This window comes from Pituophis catenifer, unplaced genomic scaffold, assembly GCF_029215685.1.
Source record: "Pituophis catenifer annectens isolate HBS135680 unplaced genomic scaffold, rPitCat1.0.hap2 SCAF_2, whole genome shotgun sequence".
NCBI classification, from domain to species: domain Eukaryota; kingdom Metazoa; phylum Chordata; class Lepidosauria; order Squamata; family Colubridae; genus Pituophis; species Pituophis catenifer.
Window position 1 is genome coordinate 123,622,211 of NW_027256882.1, and position 19,586 is coordinate 123,641,796.

The 19,586-nt window shown below is 38.6% G+C and overlaps 1 protein-coding gene across 1 annotated transcript in view; it reads left to right on the forward strand.

The window, feature by feature from the left end:
• DNAH9 (dynein axonemal heavy chain 9) overlaps positions 1–19,586 on the forward strand; it is a 233,111-nt gene that overhangs the window by 197,808 nt on the left and 15,717 nt on the right. Inside the window, exons 61-65 of the mRNA XM_070934466.1 lie at positions 1,663–1,811; positions 4,407–4,534; positions 15,277–15,504; positions 18,256–18,447; positions 18,991–19,182. Of these exons, the coding sequence (XP_070790567.1) occupies positions 1,663–1,811; positions 4,407–4,534; positions 15,277–15,504; positions 18,256–18,447; positions 18,991–19,182 (889 nt within the window). The remainder of the gene's footprint in view (positions 1–1,662; positions 1,812–4,406; positions 4,535–15,276; positions 15,505–18,255; positions 18,448–18,990; positions 19,183–19,586) is intronic.

Sequence of the window (19,586 nt, forward strand, 5' to 3'; positions counted from 1 at the left end):
TGGTCCCAATGTAAAACTTATGGACAGATTAGGAAGTCACAATATCAACTGAACATGTTGAAACAATTTGGCTCCAGACTGGCAAAGGAGTAAGACAAAGCTGTATACAGTACTCTCCCCTTACTTATTCCTCTTCTCCTCTCCTCTTACGTATGGATTGGAAAATGAGTGTGGTTTTAAACTGGAGGGAGAAACATTAATAAATTCACCATGCTGATGACATTATTCTGAATGATGAAAATGCAAATGACGTGGAACTGTTATAATGAAAGTCAAGAAGCATAGGGAAAAATAAGAATAAGATTAAATATGAAGAACCACAACAAGCAGACTTAAAAGTGACAATGAAGATATCAAAATAGTGGATTAAATATTAAGGCACAGTAGTCAAGAAGTACAATGCAGACCAGCACTTGGTAGAATAGCAACAAAGAAAAAGATATTCATTTTCGATATGATAATTTATGGAAACAAAAGCTGGACTTTAAAGAATAGAACAGAAAGACTGCTGATGGTTTGGAACTTTGGTGTTGGAGAAGATTCCATGGATAGAAGGTGGTTTTCTAGCAATGGTGCTTGGGAAGGGAGTGGACCTAGGAAGATGCACTTATTGGTATTCCTTTTTAAAATATTTTTAAAATATTACCTGTATACACGATTGATTCTTGAGAAAAGTTAGATTTTATAGCAGTACCAATAGCTGTATTTTTCTAAATCATGACTAAGAATAATGATGGTACATTGCGTATCAGACTAGATATCAAATATATTGCAATATAAGCTTGTTTTGTACCATTTCCTGACTTAGTCTCTGATGGTTCTCCATACCATTTTAGCAATAGCACTTATATACTGCTTCACAGTGCTTTTACAGCCCTCTCTAAGCGGTTTACAGAGTCAGCCTATTGCCCCCAACAATCTGGGTCCTCATTTTACTGACCTCGGAAAGTTGGAAGGCTGAGTCAACCTTGAGCCTGGTGAGATTTGAACTGCCAAATTGCAGGCAGCCAGCAGTCAGTAGAAGTAGCGTGCAGTACTGCATTCTAACCACTGCACCACCGTGGCTGTTAAAGTTTAAATAGCCGCCCTGAGTCTTCGAAGAGGGGCGGCATATAAATTGAATTAATTAAATTAAATTAAGTATTTTGCATTCTCTGCATCTAAAGTTTTAATAGTTTTAATAATTTGGGTAGTTTGTAGCAATAAGCAATAACAATATTGGTGCCACAGTATTGGCAACATTAAGACTTCTTATTAAAACCATAAATATTTCTTGTTTAAAATGCATTTCCATTATTTTCATAAGATGGATAAAATAAATCTTATTCCAATCTTGAGCTTTCTGGAAATCTAACCTTTCTCAAGGGCAGAACATACAATTGGTCAAAGCAATGCTTAAGAAAAAAGCCATTCACTTTTCTCTCTGGGACCTCAAGTCAATATTCTCTTTCAGTATTGCCAGCTGGCATATTAGGTGAATAAGCTGGCAGTTCTTCCACATTTTTTTTCTGGTATTGAATTTGGGAGGTGGAAATATTGGTATTGAATTTGGGAGGTGGAGATAGGATAAGTAATTCTCATATCTTATAGTAATTTGTTTCCTTAATTTGATAAACACATTGTAATTGCCATGTATAATTCTTTAGCAATCTATTTCAACAGGGATTTTGTGGAAGAAAAGCTTGGGAGCAAATACGTGGCAGGACGATCTCTGGATTTTGCAACATCGTATGAAGAGTCAGGACCTGCGACCCCCATGTTCTTTATCCTCTCACCTGGAGTGGATCCCTTGAAAGATGTAGAGAAACATGGTAAATACAACGCATCAGAAACCAAATGACACTACTGCATATGAACTTGCTTTATCCAAAACAAACAAATAAAATCCCCTTTCTTTGTTGATTCCAGGGAGAGACATCTTTTCAATTTAGCACGCTGCCATAAAAGCCACCATCATATACTTTATTTACACCTCCATTTTTTTTGTCCCTTCCACTCAAACTCCTGGCACAGCAGTCCTATTTTTACATCTCTCTTACAACCTCTGTTTTGATTAGGTTTGAGAAGACCACTGATAACGGAAATCTACATAAAGTAATTGTGTTGGGAACTCCTGAGACTGAGTGAATAATCCCAAAGGGAAAACTTTTCCTGATCCTAAGAGTCCAAGATAGACCAGATTTCCTAGTATGAGATTTGCTATGTGGCTATGATGAAAGAGCTGTGATGCGAATATCTTACATTCCCTTTTGGGGGAATTTGCTGTAATAACATAATATAAATCTTTTTTTTTTTTAAATAAAGATTAAGACTCGAAGATGTTTTGAAAGTTATTTGAGCAAAATCATATACCCTTATATGCAAAAGGATGAAGTGAAGAGCTGCAAAATGTAGGCTGAGATAGGATATATCTACCCGGATTTCAGTTTGATCCAGTATGTGCAATCATATGTCTATCCAACTCCTATGAAAGTTATGACACCGAGAAACTTAATGGATTTTGACTCCATGCAAAGCCAGGGTACTTGTATGCAAGCCATGTTATCAAAAAGATTGAGGTTAACATCCATTGTGCAGACTTGGCAAATAGATTTTTATTTGCAGACCCTGTGGGTCATGATAATCCATTAATATGCAACACACAACAAGAGTTACAGCCTTCCCTTTGTTGTTTGTTGAACTCACAACTTGTACCTCTGAAAATAATCACAGTTATTACGCCAAGCACTGATGTTGGCATGGTGTCTTAGATGGGAATATATGCCAATCAGTGTATTCAGGATACAGATGGATTTGCATCATAAATCTTTGCAGTTGTATATTTCAGATGTGTGAAAGAATCCCATGGCTTATTCTCATATTTTTCTCTCTGGACCAATATAGATCCAGATGTCAATGTCTGGTTTTGATGTATGAATTGTTTGTTCAACTACAGTAAAGACATTGAGCTTTTTGTTATTTTAATCGGAAGGATCTAATACACATCTGATTGCACTGCAACTCCTAAGAGCATGAGTCTAAATAGAGAAAAGCTCATTAGAAATGTCTGCAGCAGTTAATCACAGAAAGGTGTGTTAGTTCCTCACCTGTACAGAACATTGTTTTTCTTACCTTTGTTGCAATTCTGAATTGTCAGCAGCAAAAAACCCCAAAACATCTTGGGTTGTTCTAAAATCCCTTAATTCCACTTAAGAGTTTGCTCATACTGCATTAAACTCGGACTCACTTGTTCTCCATTTGACCCAGAGCAAGTTGGACTGTCATAGGAGCATCGGACAAAAGGCAGATCCACACTTTCTGCTTGGCTTCCAATCTCAGCCCACTGCAAACACATCAGCACTAGTGTCTTCCAGTTTTGCTCCAAAACTTCTGTTTTCTGACCCAAGCTCTCTTAAGTCCTTTAAGTGGATAGCCCCTGTGGCATTTTAGGGGCAACCCCCAGATCCAATTGGCTGTGATGCTTGGTGTATCCCTTCTCTCCAGTGGCTGGTCACTGTGGGCCAACAGTTAAGAACTATTTTTTTTAAAAAAATCTAACCTTACATATATCTCTTTAAAAAGCACATGATCTCTGTGCTTTTTTTCACCCCTTCCCTTCCTATCCCACCCAGCCCATCATTTTCCTACAGTACCTCCTTACTGGAAAGTTGCCATTATCTTACAAAGGAATTCAGGAGCAAAAGAACTTACCATTTCTTGTTCCTTTAATTACTGTAGCATCAGAGCAACAATTGCACAGTAAGCGGAGGAAAAAAGTAAAAAAAAATAGTTTGTGTAGTATAAAAGGAGATACTGTGGGAATTGGGGTGTGAAGGCATCCATGTGCAAATATCTGGGAAAACAAAGGAAAGGCAAAGAGATTTGTGAGGATGGAGCAGTCCTTAAAGACAGGCACTGTTAGGAAAGACTACCTGGGAGTCATCTAAAGAGGCTTGCCTTCTTTGCATGGATGGGAGGACCAAAAAACAAGGGGATAACCATTCAGGCCCCATGGCCAGCTCACAGCAATTTGGACTGCAATTAGTGAAGTTGCCTTAAGAAACAGCCAGGAGCACCATGGGAGATAGTCATCTTAGGGTGTAGAGCAATATTGTTCCCAAACACCATCTCAATCTATGAAGATATAAAGTACTATTTGCAGCAGTGCACTTGTGGAATTAAACAGCAGATTTGGCCATGATGCTTAGTCACGGGACTTTAGATAGAAAGAGAAATGGGGGAGGATTAACACCCACACACCCCTATTTGTTGTGCACTGCAATCCCAGGTAGGATCAGCCTAGCCTGCACAGCTAATCAAGGTAGTAGGTCTAGTACAAAGCTAAATCAGTGGCTGCCAATCTACTGTGAGTTGCTGGCACTGTTTTTTTTTCCCCTGGACTGAAATGCTTTACTTTCTCCTTTCAGGAAAGAAACTTGGCTACACATTTAACAACCGGAATTTCCATAATGTCTCACTGGGGCAAGGTCAAGAGATAGTAGCAGAACAAGCCCTCGACCTGGCAGCAGCAGAAGGACACTGGGTTATCTTGCAGGTCTGTGTTCTCTTTTGGTTTGGGAGAAGAGGTCTCTTGCCTGCCTTCGAGCCATCTGTTATCCAGAGAGGTGAAAGCAGGAGCAATTGGGAGTAGAACAAATCACTCTTTGACAAATTCTCCCAGTCTTCTGCTGCTTAGAACTCTGTAAAAATACCAGCCTATGTGACCCTTATTTTGGGGGCTAAGAATAATGGAGTTTGCAGATTAAAAAAAGCCATCTGGATAGTGCTGTCTTGGGAAAAGCTGCTGTTCATTTAGCTTTTTCATCAGTACATGTAATTTGCAGATTGGTGTAATGGCTTACTTCTTCAGAAAGGGCCACATAGCCCATGGAAACAAAGCCACTGGTTGAACTCTCCTTTTGCTGCTGTGGCCTTGAGAAGTATTTGAAGGTTTATATTCTTTGTTCCAAAATGACAGGTGGGGTGCCTACCCACCTACATACAGTACATTGCTGAATGTAAAATTCACATTCTAATGACTGATAAGGTAAAGGTAAAGGTTCTCCTTGCACATATGTGCTAGTCATTCCTGACTCTAAAGGGCAGTGCTCATCTCCGTTTCTAAGCCCAAGAGCCAGCACTGTCTGAAGATGTCTCTGTGGTCATGTGGCCGGCATGACTAAACACCAAGATGCATGGAACACTGTTACCTTCCCACCAAAGGTGGTCCCTATTTTTCTAATTGCATTTTTTACGTGCTTTCAAACTGCTAGGTTGGCAGAAGCTGGGACAAGTAATGGGAGCTCACCCTGTTACGCGACACTAGGGATTCTAACCGCTGAACTTCTGATCTTTTGATCGACAAGCTCAGCGTCTTAGCTACTGAGCCACCGCGTCTCTATGATGACTGATATATGTATACTATTTTATTATGTATAAGTGTTTATTTGTGTGCATGTGTGTGTGTAGGAAAAGATATACCAACTTGAGTTTCAATTCTTCATCAAGAAAAGTTGAAATTAGTTATGCATATTCTGCATATTTTTCATTTTTCTGGCATCTGCTTAGGAGAGAGAGCAGTGTGAAGTGTACCCTGAAGCTGTGCCCTCTGATCTCTGAAAATCCTTCCCCTGTCACCATTTATTGTTTTGGCATCTCATCAGGCATGATTCCCTGCAATTTACTTTCATAATTTTAAGGTACAGAAATTAACTTCAAAGAAAATGTGTAAAAAATGCTCAGCAAGTTGAATTCTTTGCCCTGGCTGAGCTATGTTTAGAGACTGAACTATTGAGGCTCTAGTTCTCAGCCAAGGGAAAAGGGAAGAGGTTGTGATGATAGCATTTCAGCTTCAGGAACGAGCATGGCAGCTATCACTGAGCCACACAATTGCTTATATATTGGTTCTTTCTATTTCATCATGCAAATGTGGCTCATTTAAATGGGATGGGGTGGATTGATGGGGTAAGAATTTCAGTGGTTTCATTAAATATTAAAGCCATGTCAACTGGGTACATATTTTCATTAATCAGGCACTCAAGTTTAAGGAAGTCCACCAATCCTGATGTACCTAATTTTTGCTATTTTTGAAGAATTTTGTCAATGATACACTTTCCAGAGTATGTTTCTCTTCCAGCCCAGAGGACTGAAAAGCAGGGGTAGTATTCACTTACCTTCACTACCGGTTTGCAAATGTGAGTGCATGCACCATCTTCATGCATGTGCAGGACCTTCTGCGCATGCACAGAGCATCAAAACGGGACATGATGACGTCCAGGCGGGTGGGCGGAGCCTCCTGAAGCCGCTGCTACTGGTTCGCCCGAACCAGATAGAACTGGCTGAATAGCACCACTGATTGAGGGGATATAGTAAATGAGATGGAAAGGTCCCTTCTATTGCAGTTCATGGTGGATTTTCATTCATATTATTATTCCATAATAATTTTGCTGCAGCAATAATTGTTCTGGTCTGTATTTCTTCAGCACCTCATGCAGAGGGCCTGGAGACAGATAGCAAGTTGTTTCTGTCTGTTGTTTTGTGTGTGATGAAACTGATGACATAGACTAGACTAGACTAGACTAGGACCAATGACAAACATATTCTATTCTATTCTATTCTATTCTATTCTATTCTATTCTATTCTATTCTATTCTATTCTATTCTATTCCAAATTTTCTTTTCTTTCTTTAAATCCTGTTTCTTGTCCTAATTTATGAACTACATCTTTGTCTGAAAGCCAGAATTTTGAAGGAAAGAGGCACTACAGTAGCTTTTCTTAACTTAACCATAGTCTTTGCTTATTAATCAGAATGCCATCATCTTCCTTCCACAATTTACTTAACAAAATTCCTATGTTCTGTCCCATTTTCATACATTAATATGGAACTGAATTGGGTTCATGTACTAAATTAAATCACAATGAACTGCTCAACCATAGCAGTGCACTGATCAAAATACTTGGCAGAAATTTCCCTGTTGCATGTTAAATAATTGGTTTACTTGTTAAGCATTAAGAAGTGGAAGGCCTGTTTGCACAAAAAAAACCAATGAAACAAGCCCCCCCCCCCAAAAAAAAACAATTACCTTCAACCTTGAATTCTTTGCCAACCAAATTTGCATTCCAGAATTTCCAGGCTATGTTTAAATTGGGCACATGATAGACATTTAGGTGGACATGACCATTTTGTATGTCTTTGGCTTTCACCAGCCATCAGGGTAGAAATAGTACACCATGCTTCTGACTCTTCTGTAGGCATCACCCTCTAAGGATAATGTTACAGCCCTGAAGAGGTTTTAAGAAACAAAATAAGGTAACCCTAGTATTCTTTTGCCACTAGAAACCTCTGTGCGTTATCCTCCTAACATAAATAAACCTCACCATGTGCCTTCTGGCATGAATACATTATATATTTTGCCCGCCACCAGAATAAAATGCACTTGGGCACTCTGCAGAGATGCTTTCTTTCCATTCAGAAAACACCTTGTGTGATGTAATGGAAATATAAATAGGAAACAGAACAGTTTGGGGGAAATTTGCACTGCTTTTTACCTCTTAGGAGTGATAGACCATTCATTGCATTGGAAAACTCCTCCTCATCTTTCAAATCTAGCATGAGACAAGGCTATTACGTGGTGTGTATCAAGGGATTTGCGTGGGCCCTTTTTTTGAGAAGCAGATTTTGGAATTGTTGAAATACACAGAAAAGTAAGGGTTAATGCTCCCCTCTCAATTAATATCTGATTCAACAGTTCTTAGGAAACAGTTTCCATCTTAGGAAACAGTTTCCATATTCATTTATGGAGGCTTTTATTGAGGCTTTTACTTAACATACTGTCAATTTGAATGGGAGTGGGGGGGTGGCAAGTGCCCAGTGGGGATGCTGTAACTTGGATCCTTTAGAGCTGTAGTTTTCCCTTAGAATAATCAGTAAAATGAAAAATATACCGCTACGACAGGGACATGCAATTATTTTTGGTTGGACCTGCAGTTTTAAAATTATTATTATTTTATTAGCTGAGAGCTGATGAGAGTCTCTTTGACCTAATTTCCCATATTTGAATGAAGATAGGGGGAATTTTACTTACAGCAGCTGCTTGGAAGCTTAGCATACTTATTTTCCTTAACCCACCAGTGTATTTTGGAGGATTCTAGGAGGGGAGACTACAAAAAAGGGGCTTCAAAACTCATGGGTTTGGTGTACCTCATCCCCCAAAACAGGGATGTCAAACTCAAGGCCTGCGGGCTGGATCTGGGGATCCCCAATGGGCCTGTGGGATCTGGTCCATTGGGCCACCCTGGAATCAGCGAAGGACTGACCCATGGTTCCTCTGCCAGCAAAAATGGAGCCCAGGAGGGCTGTGCGTAGCCCCCTGGGCTCCATTTTCACTGGCAGAGGGCTGCAAGAGGCCGTCACAGCTGAAAACAGAGCGAGTGACATTGAGCTGGGCACACCCACCCTGGGATGGTTGAGCTATAGAAGATGGAAAGGATTCAACAAATTTTCATTGCATCTCTACTGACTGGAATAGAAGAAGATCAGTGATGAGATAAATTATTGGTTCGAATGCTACTATTTCTAAGAGTTACCATAGCAACATCAATGTCTTTTTTAATAATAATAATTTTACTAAAGTTTAAAAACAATATAAAGAACTACTACAAACCAAGGAAATCATAAAAAATGAAAAAATATAAAAAGGAAAAAAGAGAGAAAAGAAATAAAAAAATATAGACAAAAAAAGATGTGTAAAGAAATGACTTCCATCTTTATAAGGATAACTATATAAGGATAACACTTTCAGTAACTTATCATTTTCTCTAATATTTCAACCAAAGATCTCTTTTTCCCATATCTCATAACTTATCTATAAACAAATTAGAAAGCCTCATTTAATCTTCATCAGCAAAAGTTCTGTAAGAATTACCAGAAATAAAATGTCTATTTTAATCTTAATCAAATGAATCAGTTTCATATTCCTTTCCAGTTTACATAGTAACTTATCATTTTCTCTAAAAATGCAACAACATTTTTTCCTTTCCATGTAATTCTGTGCATATCTTGTCATTTTTAAATCCATATCCAAAACAAGTTGGTTCTTAGCTGTATCCATTTCTATCACCTCTTTTAAATCCATTTTTATGATAGTAGACAGTCTTAAAAGAAATTTCTGAGTGTACTGTTTCCAAATAACTTTGAATTCTTCCAAAGTTAATATACTTTTCTCCATTCTATATTAGTGGATCTCTATTTTATAATCTTTAGTTCTTTAGAGTTGTCTGTAGTATCTAGCCCTCATATCATATTTTCGTCTAATTCTCAATATTTTCCTATATTAATTTTTTTTCCACCTTAATATATTTTAATAGAATTTTAAACAACCCACATGAAGGATTCTTACAATTAGTTTCAAAATCTTATTTCAAATCCATCTGATCCCTTAGACCAGGGCTGTCAAACTCTTGGCCTTCAGGCCGGTTGCATCACGTGCTGGCCACGCCCATGCTTGGTTTAGCAAAGGGGGAAAAAGTCACATGATGCTGCTGTGATGACATGAGTTCGACACCCCTGCCTTAAGACTGTTCAAAACTCTAAAATCAACATTCTAAACATCCTTTTGCTGCTTATATTCAGAATATTTTTTAATGATCTTATGAAGCTTCTTTCACTAAGAATTGGAGGAGGATCACCTGGTGTGATGTAACTTGTTCTTCTGAAGGTTCTTAATAACAAATAAACAACAATAAAAAAAAATCAGAAACAGTTAAGCCATTCCTTAAAGGTATTAAGGCAAACATAGTGTCCTTTTGAAGGCTCCAAAGCACAGCTTAAAGCAAAGCCAACTCTTTTGGTTCCAAGAATTCTAAAACTTAACAGAGACTGAAAACAACAGACTGTTGTTTTCAGTCTCATTGTAGGGGGCATCTGAATGGAGCACTATGGATGATATCAGCTACTCTCCTTTATCTAGAGAGGGATTTTGATGCACTGACCTGTTCGCCAGCAAATTGTTCTCCATGGTTATCAGGTCCCCAAAAAAGCAAATCTGTGTCCACCATTGTTTCCATGGAAATCCATTGCAACACTATTTTTTTTTTCAAATAATGTTTTAAAACAAATACTTACATATGTGGTGGTGCTGTGGTTAGAGTGCAGTACTGCACTCTACTTCAGCTGACGGCTAGTTGCAGTTCAGCAGTTCAAATCTCACCGGCTCAAGTTTGACTCAGCCTTCCATCTTTCCGAGGTAGGTAAAATGAGGACCCAGATTGTTGGGGGCAATATGCTGACTCTGTAAACTGCTTAGAGAGGGCTGTAAAAGCACTATGAAGCAGTATATAAGTGCTATTGCTACTGTATGTCTATTGTATGTGCATTTCCCTTTTCTGTCTCTGGACATTTCCCTGGTAAATGCAGGGAAAGCAGCTTCTTTCCTTTCAATACTACTTGCTGGGTGCCTTTCTAACAGGAACATGCTTACATATGCTCAGATTCTCCCACGTAGCAAAGTTAATCTTCGAAGGGAAAGTACATGTACATTATGTGAAATTTTCAATATCAAAAGTCAGGAATAGCTGATGATCACACCTTTTCAGAAGAAGTAGTGTTTTTTTTTAAATTTAACATTTTTAAAAGAACCATGGAATCAGGAAAAACATACTAATGAAATTTAAATTTTACAATTTTCAAAAACTGTTTAACTCATTGACTAATTCCTTACTGAAATGTTAGTACTCCATATAAATTGAAGGCAGAAGGAAAATGGGATGGCAGAGGATGAGAAAAGCAATCATGTGTTTGCAGAGGAATCCTGATCATTGGAACTTCAGAACCAGATCATAAGTACCCATGGGGAGATTCACCATAACTTTGAACGGGTATTAAGCAACCAGTCACACGTCAAGGACTATCTGTAAAACATATCAATAGATACAGGTAGTCCTTGACATACAACCAGTCACTTAATGACCATTTGAACTTACAATGGATCCCCCAGAAGCTACTTAAGATCTGGAATCAAAGTTCCAACAGCTGTCCCCGCTCTGTGCTCACATAATTGCATTGTGAGCACTTGGCAACAGGCCTGCATTTAAAGCTGTTTGCAATGTCCATGGTCAGATGGCTGCAATTTATGCCATTTTGCCAGAACCTTCTGCTTTATTCTGGTTTCTTCCAAAAATATATATATATGCCCATAACGAAAAAAATGATTTTACTTAACAACTATGCGTTTGCTTAATGACCACTGCAAAAAAGATTGTAAAATCAGATGGGGTCACGTGATGACTCATGACACTTGAGTGGCATGACTTATAACTGTAATTGTGGCCTCAATCACAATCGTAAGTCGAGGGCTACCTTTCCTTTGACTTCTAAGTCATTCATCCTTTGACTCACCTTTTTACTGTGTTTCCTGCAAATAATCCAGAAAAAGATAGTTCATTATAAACAAGAGAAACTCCACCAAGTTCAGCAGCAAGAACGGTGGGTTTTGCACCATTTTTGAAGTGCAACAGTAAAGTTGCTTTAGTACATCGGTGAGAAATAACTCAGTGGTGTGTGGGTGGGTGTCTATTGTTTTTTGAACACCAGTAAGCTCCAAGAACTGTCTTGGGATACACAAAACTTGGCATCTGGACAATTTTAATCAGTTACATGTCATCCAGGCAGCTGAACCAAATAATCTTCCAGAAATGTAATGCAACAGAAGAAAAACAGTCATCATGCCTAGTTCATTATGATGAAAGCTGAGTTCCTGAGATTGCCTGGGAGACACAGTAAAAAGCCTAAATTCCTAAATTATGCTGTCTTAATCATGCTGTATACAAATGCCTGTTGTGTTCTGTCAGGGTTTTTTTTCCCCTCAGAAATCTGAGGACTGTTTGCACTCTTCAGCTTGTGCCCACTCTCTTATTTCTTGTCTTATTCTCGCAATTTGGAACTCTAGGAGCTGTTCTGAACTATTAATTGAAATGAGAAAGATTTTGCTGACTGTCAGAGTGCGCAGTTGCTGCTCATAAAGACATTCTGTTCTTCCAATACCACTTATTATTAATTGATCCAGTGCACGCAGTCTTGGGCACTGGCTTTCAATTCAAGCATATGAAATGTCTATGTATCCAGGCAGTGCATTCATGGTGTAGCACTTGGTAATTCTCTGGGTCCAAATCCTGATCCTTTTCTAAGTCTGTTTACTATGCTGATCATTGCTGCATTTGATTCAATTCTGCTATTATATCCTTTGAAGCATTTAGGGTTCTAGATTAAGTTCATGTTTCTAATCTTACTACATTCTTCTTTAACCTGTGGTTTGTTCTCTATAAAATGTCCCAGAACTTTAGTTAAACCACTAATAATTTGGTTTATTTACAATAACTGAATATGCAGTATATATAAACCTTAAATCTGCTTTTCCCAGTAGAAATCTTATTTCCCACAAAACTTTAGCTTGTGTTCTTCTTCAGGACTTTCTTTCAAAATGAGGTATTGGTTCCTCCTTATGTTTATTGGTTGGAGAATATATTTCACTCTTTTTCTTGTCATTTGATTCACAAGCACATACAGCCTAATCCATATACACATGCATAATATTAAATGACCAATTAATTTCAGGGGAAGAAAGGTACCCAATTTACTGGTAGTTTCTTCTTTGATTACCTCTACCAGGAGATCTGGGGACTGGTTTGCTGGACCACCTGGCCTTCAGTTGGTGATGGTTAATGCCAGGTCTGTTTGTAGAAAGGCCACAACCATCCACAATTTGGTGGTGATAAATGGGCAGATTTGGCATGTATCCCTGTGCAGAGGATGGAAGGAATGGCCTTGATCGACATGTAGACCTGGCCTTTGGCTCTGAGTAGTTGTTTGATGATCCAGATGTAGAAGTCATTACCATCTGTCCTTTGTTGTGGCAGAACACTTTCTGATCCAGATACAACTGTTGCCCTTTCCTCCACAGGATCAGGTCCATTCAGATGCCTCATGGATTCATTTGGTTTCCAGCATGCACTTAGAGAGTTTCCTGATAATCTTGAGGACCTGATTCACTGCTGACATGAGACAGCATCTTGGCTTCTTGACAAAATCACTTCTGAATGGCCTCTCTTTTTTTGGCCAATCTCAGTTTGCCCTTGGTTCTCTGATGACTTCAGGAGCTGAAGTGGCAGAAACATCACTTGAAGACAGACTTAATTTGACTATGTTTGGATATGTCCCTTAGTTCAGGCCTATTCTGTGATGATAAGACAATAGAAATGTAAGCCGTGCCCCTCTCCTTGCTTTTCAAATTAGAAAGTGAGTTTGTGCCTTCTAAAATTACAGCATACAGTAAATACGATCACCAACATCCAATGATGGATACGGCAGAAGAAGAGAAGAAGACGAAGTAGTAGTAGTAGTAGTAGTAGTAGTAGTAGTAGTAGCAGTAGTAGTAATAGTAGTAGTAGTAGTGGAGGAGGAGGAGGAGGAAGAGGAAGAAGTAATAGTAAATACTAGAGTGGATAGGGATGTTTTTTTGTTGGGATGGTGTGCCTCGCTCTACTCTCAGAACAACACTTTTTTTTTTCATTGTGTGAATACTACCAATATTACCAATAAAAAGTCCTGGTGAAGTTTGATCAATGGCTAAAAATGAGGATACCAGGCCCACTTGAAGAAAGCACAATAACTTTAATTCTGCTCAGAGACAAGTTACATTTCATTTCTATAAAAGGACGGACTTGTTCTCTGGTACAAGTGAATGGGAAAATTCCAATATAGTTTTTCCTCCTTGTCCTAGAATGGCTTCACTTTGACTGGCTGCACTTGGTCTTTCTGGGGATTGGCATGCAGTTGGCTTTTGAAATAGCGTTTATTCCCAAAAGGCCATAACATTTTTTTTAAAAAGAACATTAGCTTCTATTAGCAATAGGATTGTGCTGTGTTGTATTCTTGAGTCTTTCAAATGTATCCCCAGAAGCTAAGCTTTAATTTGTACCTGAAAGCTACCAGACAATAGCCTTTTTTTATTCTGGAAGTGAAAGGTTTTTAAAGTCCTTCCCATTTCTAAGATAAGAAATTCCCCACACTTTTCAGCTGTTCTTCCTCACACAAAGACCCTGATTATCTAAATTGATGGCTCTCTACTAGCTTAAAGCTATCACTCTGATCTGTGGATTGTGATAAATAATGTGTTCAGTTTCATATTTCTCTAGCATCTCGCCATTGTTATGAGCGTTGCTTATTTATTGAAATCTGGGCTGTGTCGGAAATTAGATTTTTCTGTGTGCTGGAAACAAGCAAGACATGTTTAGAAACTGTCTGCTTTTGTAAATCCCTACTCCTTGGTTCTGTGCATCTGTATTTCTAGCTTTGAGATAGACATCTGCTCTTGATCTTGATAGAATAATTTAAATCTTCCTTCCTTTGTTTTCATTACTCAAAGATCAAACTTGAAATATTTGATAAACGGTTCCTTAATTTAGATTTATTTCTTATTTATTTTTATCCAAAGAAATATATCTTTGCTTTTGCCTTCCACAATGGAGTTACCCATACAAAGAACCAGGAAAACAATGTTTTCTTTTATAGTGTCCATACTTGTGTGATGCTTAAATTTTTCTCAGATAACATCAAAAGTTCCTGTCCTTCCATCCTATCAGGCAATATTCTGTAGGGTGGGTACCACAGTTGGTGGGAAGACTCAGTCTCAGCTTGCCATATAAAACTCATTGGGTGATTTTGGGCCAGTCAGTCTTTCTCAACCTAATCTATGCTGGAATGGTGGAAAACTGAAATAAGTAATTCTGAACAAAAGTACCAGCATTACAAATATTTGAAGACCACAGCTGAGCAGGATGTGAAATCTGATTTTCTGGTAACTAGCTTAGATTTCAAGGATGGATTATTTCATTGAAAATAATCAAGCAATTTTATTTCAGCTGTTTACGGGAAATTTGTTTTGTCTGGAGGAAATAATGTTATTTCAGTAACAGTACATTATTCTAACAAACAGAATACCATCATCACCCCTAAGAAAATAAACACTCAGAACTGTTTCCTTAATTGCTAGTTATTTGTCTTGATTATTTGCATTTCAAAGTGTAGAAAATCCACATTGTTTATGTTCAGCTAATACCTGGGAAGTGAATTATAGTGCTCAGAGCTCTTAGGCAAGGTGTTTTTTTCTTATAGTTTGTGTGTGTGTGTGTGTGTGTGAGAGAGAGAGAGAGGGGGGGGGGGCGCTTCTTATCTTTCGGAAGATATTGATGCAGCAGGTGCTTTAAGAGAAGGATCTAATAACCTTGCCTTTCTCTCTTAGAACATCCACCTGGTGGCCAAGTGGTTGAGTTCTCTGGAGAAGAAACTAGAGCAGCATAGTGAAGGTAGTCACCCTGATTTCCGGATCTTTATCAGTGCAGAACCTGCAGCTTCTCCTGAAAGCCATCTGATACCACAAGGTATCCTTGAGAATTCCATCAAAATCACAAATGAACCTCCAACTGGGATGCATGCCAATCTGCACAAGGCTCTGGACAACTTCAACCAGGTATCCCTCTACCCCTGCTCCCACCTCAGGGAGATTCTTGGTGCTCTGTTTCAGAGGCAGGGCAGGAAATGCTATGCAACTGGATTTAGATAACTCCATTCAGGCTATTATAATGTAAGTCAAGGTATTAGCTCTTTGGAGTGAGGCAGCTCTCATAATTGGAATCTCATCTCAAGAATTGAATTGTGCATGTAATCTCAAAGTCCCTTCCAACATGGTTTTTCAAAAACTAGCCAAGCATATCCTTTTGTAAGTTGACTAATCTTGCTTTGAAGAAGGGAATGAATTTTATGAACTTAAGGCTCCCAGCCAGCCAGCCAGCCTAGTCTAGGATGTAAGAGGTTTGAAGCATTGGCATTTTTGCTTTTTGGAGGAATGGGGTCTGCTTTTTAGCTTTCTAACAGCTCTTGTCATTACTCAGTACTCTTCGGGGAAAGCACTAGATGTCTGAGTTGGCATGGCTGGATGGAGATTAATGTTGTCATGCTTGTTTTGTTCCCATCTTCTATCATTCATAATTCATCATAAACTAGGAGGACAAAGGAGTATTAGGTAGGTTTACCACCTTGAGATTTATAAAGAATAAAAGTGAGATGTCAAACAAACAAACAAACAAACAAACAAACAAACAAACAAACAAACAAACACATTGTATATTCCAGAAAGAGAGGTGAGATGGAATATTTCTTTTCTTGCTTCTGCAAATCAGGTAATATTTCAAAATGGCTGATTTTTTTTTACAAAACATTTCATAGCCTACAATACCGCTATGACAGTACCGCTGTACCTTTATTAACTGCTTTGAGATTCTAGTTCAATCAGTACAAGATAAATTCACATAGAGATGCTGAAACATGATTGGAGTAGCTCAGAACTGGTTATATGATGGGTGGCTATATTAAGTGTTTTAAACAAACAAACAAACAAACAAACAAACAAACAAACAAACAAACAGGGCTAGGTAAAGGTAAAGGTTCCCCTCACACATATGTGCTAGTTGTTCCTGACTCTAGGGGGCAATGCTCATCTCTGTTTCAAAGCTGAAGAGCCAGCGCTGTCTGAAGACATCTCCGTGGTCATGTGGCTGGCATGACTAAAAGTCAAAGGCGCACCTTCCCATCAAAGGTGGTCCCTATTTTTCTACTTGCATTTTTTACGTGCTTTCGAACTGCTAGGTTGGCAGAAGCTGGGACAAGTAATGGGAGCTCACCTTGTTACGCAGCACTAGGGATTCGAACCGCTGAACAGCTGATCTTTTGATCTTCCCACCAAAGGTGGTCCCTATTTTTCTACTTGCATTTTTTACGTGCTTTCGAACTGCTAGGTTGGCAGAAGCTGGGACAAGTAATGGGAGCTCACCCCGTTACGCCAAAGGTGGTCCCTATTTTTCTACTTGCATTTTTTACGTGCTTTCGAACTGCTAGGTTGGCAGAAGCTGGGACAAGTAATGGGAGCTCACCCCGTTACGCAGCACTAGGGATTCGAACCGCTGAACAGCTGATCTTTTGATTGACAAGCTCAATGTCTTACCTGAGCTACAGGTAAGAGAGGGCTAACAGGGCTACAAAGAATTTATTACCACATTCCTTTTAAACAAAAAGGGTAGGTTTTGCATTGCATAAGCATTCTGTTGTTCTTTCAAGTTTGCAACTAGAGAAATGTGTGAGGATAAATAAGCATAGGGTATACTTGTCCTAATATTATGACTCAGGCCTTTGTCTTAATTTTCATCCTGGAGGCTAAGCACACGTGTGGGAAAGAATTATTTCCATGGCTTGTAAGCACTATTTCTAACTTACATGGGAAACAATGTTGAATGTTGGCTAACCATCCAACAGCTCTTTGATTTTCAATTAATTATCACAAACAATCAAGAGTATCCTTGAACATCGTTATGGCAGACGGGGGCATAAATTTGATCAATTGATAACGTTCATTGATCCCAACTCCAGTCCATGGAGATTCTTTTCCAATGACTTCATTTAGAGCAGAAAGTTCTCTAAACAATTGAAACAGAACAAGCCCTTTTTGTTGCACATCACTCCTGCAATTATCCATCTAGTCTCCAAACCACACTATAAGGAGACTGTAAGAAGAGCCATCACCTAATAGAGATTCCTATGCAACATAAAAGATCAGGCTGTATGAGAGAGTATTTAATCAGCTACAAATATTCAGAAAGCATGCTTTTAGATGACTTTTTAAAAACCAGATAAAAGCATTGTGACAACCATAAAGTGATGTTTTATTTGTACAGAGAAAAATCTTTATCTAAGTAATTTTGTTGATTAATATGTAGTGAAAAAGTGTTAGCATGAAAGCTACCAAAATGGATTATCAATGGAAAATAAATTGAGTAAGTCTGGAAATCAAAGTTGGCTTTCTCACGACTTCTCAGATGCAAGTAATGAGGATGAGTGGAGATTTTCATACTCCCAGATACCAGTATCCAATTCTTTGTGTGGATCAGTGTGTCATTATTCCTCTTCATTTCATTTGGCTCTTACCTGAAGACTTAGATCATGGTTGTCCAACCTTATGGCTGGTCTGTGTTGACTGAAGAGGAATTGTCTTGGACCCCATATGAAATATATAATATAATTAATGTATATAAATAACAAACTTCCTTTATTTTAAAATATTTTTATTACGATCTTGTGGGGGCGCATTAATAGCTATCCAGGGCTGCGAGTTGAACATACCTGACTTAGTTGGTATTTATTACGGAAACCAACTTCTCTTTTCCTGCAGGACACGCTGGAGATGTGTACCCGTGAGAATGAGTTCAAGAGCATCCTTTTTGCCCTCTGTTATTTCCATGCTGTAGTAGCAGAAAGGCGCAAATTTGGCCCTCAGGGCTGGAATCGTTCATACCCATTTAACATTGGGGACCTCACCATTTCTGTCAATGTTCTATTCAATTACTTGGAGGCCACTTCTAAGGTGAACTGAATCATATACTAGAATCATATGCAGCAATTTCTAATAGATGATCACTAGAGGGTTTGTTTTTTTTTTTGAAGGGGTGGGGCAGCATTCTCTATCAATGTGCCATCTTTCTCTCCTTTTTGTGACTTCAGAAAAGAATATGCTTTTCATTTAATCATCCTATTCCTGTGAATATTCCTAACTGGCCTGGTATTCTTGTACTAGGACATTTCTCTGAAAAGTATTTGTTTGAGTGCCTAGATAAATGTGTATCTGTCTAAGGAATGGAAAAAGACTTGTTTTCAGCAACACTCCTACTCTTTTTCAGTTCTCTACACAGATACATCTATACACACATACAAAGTCTGTTCCACAGTCTGGGGCATCTCTAAATGAAATCTTTCTGGTGTTGCCTGGAGTTGTATAACTGTTATATTACACCCAGTTTCCTACAAAAACAAACTTCCGCTTTAAGATTTCCAAAGGCTGTGTAGGAAGAATTGTCTGCTGCTACGCTGTAAGGAACTGTCCTAATTAACTTTCCTTTTTGGCATTTAGGTTCCTTATGATGACCTCCGATACCTCTTCGGAGAGATCATGTACGGGGGTCACATTACAGATGATTGGGATAGGCGTCTCTGTAAATCCTACTTAGAAGAATTTATCAAGCCTGAAATGTTGGAAGGAGAGTTCTTATTGGCTTCTGGATTTCCCCTCCCAGGAAACATGGACTACAATGGTTATCATCAGGTAGTCTTGCATTTATTCAACCTGCTCTGATTTGTATTGGAGTTCATAGCCATACAAGGAAGCAATTTAGGGATTCAGAGCTTTAGGCAAGATCTGCTGTTTTTGTCTCCATAATGCTTTCTGATTGTAAAATGACAGTTAGCCATGTCCTTGTCAGTTCATGCAAGGATAGGAAAAAAAAAAACATTTGTGGTGGTGTTTCTCCAGCCTTAGGAGGCCTATTGAAAATTTTTATCTGTTAACTCAAAAATAGTTTCAAATGGCAATCCAGGGTATCAAGTTTCTCTAGATGTATTGGGCACAGCTCTCATCGATCTTTGCTACTGAACATGCTGGCTGGAACTAAGGGGATTTGGGTCAAAATGTCTGGAAGATGCCAATTTCTCTGTCATCGTACCTGTACT